This window comes from Nuphar pumila, chromosome 16 (genome assembly GCF_984573655.1).
Source record: "Nuphar pumila chromosome 16, dmNupPumi1.hap1.1, whole genome shotgun sequence".
Lineage (NCBI taxonomy): Eukaryota > Viridiplantae > Streptophyta > Magnoliopsida > Nymphaeales > Nymphaeaceae > Nuphar > Nuphar pumila.
The window spans coordinates 1,998,222-2,003,771 of NC_143264.1; the positions used below are offsets into that span (position 1 = coordinate 1,998,222).

The 5,550-nt window shown below is 35.6% G+C and overlaps 1 protein-coding gene across 1 annotated transcript; it reads right to left on the minus strand.

Annotated features, from left to right (window-relative positions):
- Positions 1-2,064: 2,064 nt before the first annotated feature.
- LOC149812644 (heavy metal-associated isoprenylated plant protein 47-like) lies at positions 2,065-3,358 on the minus strand. Its single transcript, XM_089992494.1, has 3 exons — positions 3,246-3,358; positions 2,854-2,932; positions 2,065-2,575 (listed from the first exon to the last, which is right to left on the minus strand). Exons 1-3 carry the CDS (start codon positions 3,249-3,251, stop codon positions 2,304-2,306), a joined length of 357 nt encoding a protein of 118 aa, XP_089848620.1. The 5' UTR covers positions 3,252-3,358; the 3' UTR covers positions 2,065-2,303.
- Positions 3,359-5,550: the final 2,192 nt, after the last annotated feature.

Consider the following 5,550-nt stretch of genomic DNA (forward strand, 5'->3'; position numbering starts at 1 on the left):
CTAATTGGGTGAGAGGAAAGGCTTGGTCAATAGTCAACTACCAAGCATGGGGTGTAAGGGAGGTCCTTCAACTTCATTCCTAAAATTTTTGGCTATTTTTACCAAGCCAATGGATGCTATTGTCACAAGATTAGGTGTGTAAACCTTAGTCACAAATATTGTTCTCAGAATTTTATGGGCACGTTTGATTGCTTCGATTTCTTGACTTAATGATGTAAATTGAGAGGTCTTGTTCTCTGAAAAAAAATACGTTATTCTACTCTTACTGAATTTATGCTACTAAAAGATTTATTTGAATCTAATTTCATTAGCATATTTTTATTTGGATTTCTTATGTAGAATTGAATCCTTTTATGCAATAGATTAATCTCCGTTCCAAAAGTAGACTTAGGGTTTGTTGTATTTTCTTATGAATACTCATTATAGGGTTTATGTTGGGGGGAGAGTTGAATGATTAAGAATTGTTATTTTCTTGAGTTTTAAGCAATTTCTAGTTTTTCTTACTTTTCTTTGGATTTCGTGAATAAAAATAGTGTAACATAGTTTTTTAACTAATCTAGCATGAAACCACAATAGAGCCAAGCTTGTAGCAAATGAGGGATCTCAGAAACAAGGAGATATGAGGATTTGAGATCACTAAAAGAATCTCAAGTCCAAGGTTTCATGGTTTGGTGATAAGGCAAGAGGGTGCGTCAGACTAGAGATCCATGGCTCTGAGATCTTATGATCTCATATCCCTAAGATGGATGATTATATTGCTTTGAGATCCGACCCAAAGAAATACATCTTAAATTTTTTGTTTTGTCCTCAAAATTAAAGGCAAATCTTGATACATTTATGGTTCAAAAAATTAAGAAAAAATGTGAATATTAACAAAATTAAAAGTATAAGAAATCAAAATAAAATCATGATAAATTTTAGATCTTGAAAATCTTGTGATATTTGGGATTTTCACAAGTGATGAAAACAGCCGTTTTCAAAATTCTCTAGACTTTTCTATTGATCAAGCACGGTGGACATGGTTTATATGCATGATTTTACGTAGTACACAACATTAGGCGTTTTAAACCATCTAATTGTACTAAAAATTTGATGGTTTAAAATCTACAAAAAATTTATGAGTGAAAAAAATTGTTTTTTTACATTAAAAACGGCCGATCCAATATATGGTTCCTAGTAAGTAGACCATACTGAACACATTTGTGGGGTCAGATTAATTGATAAGATGGTGGTTGCATCAATATATGGGTCAGGACGTTTTACATTCAGGACAGACGAGTTGGAGCCTATTTGTAGGGTTGTCAATGGGTTGGGTTTGCTTTAGACTCAGGAGGAACCAAACCCATACCTGATTTGAGATACTGGTACCTGGTCTGGATCCGAGTTCATTCGAACCCACCATAAATTAAAGAAACCATATACGGATGCTATAAGGATTACACGAACCAGACCCAGAACATACCCAATAAATTCATACTTTTTAATCTTTTTTTACATTGAAAAAGTTGCAGATCTTAGTCAGAACTCGGGTCGGGCTCCCGTCTGGTATGAAATTTCGCAAACCATACCCAGCTCCATACATTAATCGGACCCTTCGGATCTGACCTGGATTCTATTCGAAACTTCTTATTTATTACCAAACCATCAGGTTAATTTCCAAAAGTCAAGCAAACATCGATGGTGCTCCCATGTGTCAGGCAGCAATTCACACAACAGATGAAGAAAATTTCTGGGAATATCTTTTCTACGAAAAAATTTCTGGGAAAATCCTGATTACAGGTGATGCCGTAAAATCAGTGGACCTTTTCCCAAGATGCTGAGAAAAATCATAAAATCATTTATTTTGCCTCTGAGAATGAAAATTATGGCTTCTTATGGTGATTATTAATACAAGTTTAATTATTTGGTACTAATGAGGGTACAAAACTATTGATATCTTGATACTTTAGCTGGATCCATTCTTACCCTACGGATGTGGTCAACATGGTTTGCTCAATAGGAAATAGGTTTTAAATTATGTGATAGTGACATGTAACTAGATCTTTCTTGATCTTCGAAAACCAATGCTCCACAATATACCAAAACTTCATAACTCAAAATGGTATTCTTACATGGGAAAATAACCAGCCAAGGTCCTAATAAGCAAGCAAACGACGCACAACACAACTATACATTGGGATTGAGTTGATACATTCTGCACTTATAATTTACAGCTCAAAAGTTCTGTACCTTCATTAGTACCAAATATTAACCTCTGAGAACCTTGTCTCTCCCTGAAAACATTGCACACAGCTGCATCAAGTCTACATGATCGAACAAGGGTCAGGGTTGTTGTCATAGACTGGAACAGGTTGCACAATATGCTGCGGCACGCAAGGATAGTAAACATATGGCCACGATTCCACGCCCGTCTTCTTCTCTTCTTCTTTCTTCTCACTCTTCACTTCTTCTGCGCTCACCAACTCTGTCCTGAAATTTTTCCTCAAGGATTTCACCAGACAGAAAGGATCCATGTCCTCACCAATCACTACCAATTTTGTTTTGTCCTCTCCATCCACAGCCATTGATATGAGACCTGCATCCAAAAGATCAGCGGTTGGTTCCATGAGCAAATCCTAAGTTCCCCCTTGCCTGTGTCGAATTTCAGGCTGGAGGGCAAAAGACACACACCCAATGGTTTCGAACTCATGACGCCCTGTCAACTTGGTGATGTTCGCAAGTGACCCCTACCGGGATGAGTGGAGCCCTGCGGGCGACTTGCTGAAACTTCAGCAGAAGATTTGACTCATGGTTGGCTGACTGGGTTTGAAAAACCCTAGAGAGAGAAAACTAAAGAGAACAAGAAATCTATACCTTCAGCACCTGCAACAATCTTCAAAGCTTTAGACCTGCTCTTCTCATCAAACATAGCCAGCTTGAGCACCAACTTTTGCTGCAACAAATTCATAACCAACTTTAAATTTCTTCCAAAAACAAGATTAATGAAACATCTGCTCCAAACATCCGTTGGCAGTAGTTCCAAGAGAATCTTAAGAAATCAATGTTTCTTAAGACAACTAAGAATTTATCCTGATTCAGACTTCTCTATACTAGTAATAAAACGAATTCCGTATTCGGGTACTCTTTTTTCTCCTTCAAATTTATCCAACTGCCCCAAAAAAAAAACTTGCTTGGACCTACATATGGATTTACTACTAGCAACATGAAAAAGAGGAACAAAATGGGTGCACTAGGTTTCTTCATACCTTCATGATGATGCAACAGGAGAGGTAGTTCCCCTTGGTGTGGAGAAACTTGAGGAAGATGGCCACTAGACTCGCAAAGCTTGCAAGATAGCCAAGTCGTGGGTGGGAAACCAAGTGAGTGAATCACCCTTTATATAAAGGAATGCCAAGACTTAGTATTGATAAGAGGAAGGAAGGTGAGAAGAAAGCTGTATGTAATTTTCACCCCGTAGGATTGGATAACTTTGATGTGGACCTAAGATTTGATATTGGGGTATACTTTGTCAATTAGATGGAAGACAAGTAGCTTTTAGGTAGTAGTTGAATATAAAATGTATGAACATTATTTCTTTGCACTTACAATAATGAAGTTGGCCAATGATTTTATCTTGAAGATGTGATTACATGTGCCCAAAAACTATAAACCTAGATCATTAAGATAATAACATTTTTAATTCATTGCTGAGAGACAAAAACTCAAAAGGTAGATCACTCATATGATATTTTTAATTGTTTGATGAGTGAATGGTCTAATCTTGTTTGGGCAACAGTATGGACCAACAACTGAAGATTCTAGATCATCAAGGCTAAAAAACTATACTAGCTTCACCCTCAAGTTTCTCATTGGGCCTATAAACCAAGTGAAACCTATCAACCAGGGTTACTTGGTTGCACCTACCCTAGTTACTCAAAGCAAAGGGAAGGCATTCGTGGTGAGCAGGGCTGGGGCACTGAGAAGTTTTACATCTATGAGGAGCAGTTAGAGATGGTTGAGGACCCCAAGGAGAAGTACTCATGAATCCAACCTCAACCGCCTTATACAAGCGGTTTATTTTGTTAGTAAAAAGAAAAAAAAATCTAGTTCTTATAAATTGTGATGCCTCTACAAAGTTTTAATAGGAGGTTTTTGGTATGTTAGAATCTTAATTTGTCTTGAAGAAAACGTTTAAAAATGGGAAATTTTGATTTAAATTATCACATTTTTCACCAAATTCTAAATCTAATCTCAAGTTTTGGGGAGACATTTCAGGACCCAATCTAAAACTCCCAACTATAAACCTTTAATTGGATAAACTCAGGTTGATTGTGACTTTATATATATATATATATATATATATATATATATATATATATATATATATATATATATATATATATATATAAGATTTATACTTGCTATAATCAATTATACTTACAATCTAGTTGGAATCTCATGAAATACGTTGTTTTGACTCAATCTAACCTGGTAGATGTATTCAGCATGGTAAATTTAGTGAAAATTGTACCTTGGAAATTTTTTTTTTTGAAAATTGTATTTAATTTCTTGAGTCAAGAAAAAACGATGCTTTCATATCTGTTGATCTTTGGATCGTCGGGAAAAACCATATTTAGGTTAGATTCCAGCAATCCAAAGGTTGATTAATTCTCACTAAATAAAACATGTAAATCATATCCACTGTGTTAGATGTGATAAAAAAAGAAAAAAAAGAAAATGAGATTTACTATGTTGATTATATTTACAATTGATTGTAGGAAACTTTAAACCTAAAAAAGTTACTAGACTGTCATTATTATATAATAATATAGCACCAACGGCGTCTGGCAGGAGCAGTTAGTGCACGTCACTGGGACATTTATAACTAAGTGTAACTAAGTGATGTGGCTCACTGGTTTGTCGGCTATAATTAAATACAGTGTATTAAGTATATTATGATGGCCATATCCTTATAAGTCTTGGCCCTAACAGGGCGTGATAGGATTGAAAGATTGAAACTCACCATGGCCAAGAGCTCTATATGTGATCATTGTGAGGCCAAATGTCATTCCTCTATATATATATATATATATATATATATATATATATATATATATATATATATATATATATATATATATAGAAGGTTTTATGATAAGCAGTTAGTCATAAATTCATCTTTTAATATGCTGAGGAATGCATTATAATTGAGAGGGTGGTGTATGTTCACCCCCGATGATTCACTGAATCCCACGTCTGTGTTCGGGGTCCCAAAAAGCACCACGTATATAAGCACATGGGGCTCGTATTCCCGTGTATGTTGACATCACTCAGCATTGAAGTCTGGTTCGGTTGCAAAGACTTAAGTACCCTTTCTTGCTATTCTTGCCATAAAACGACGGTTTGAAAAAATGACAAAAATATCCTTCATTCAAAAAAAGAAAACAAACGGTTCAAAAAAAGGACAAACATGTCCTTCATCCAGAAAGTCGAGGATGATGTTGACTCTTCAAAGTCTATACAGCGGAACGAACCTTAGCCGACGATTCAATGGTGATCCGGCGAAACGAT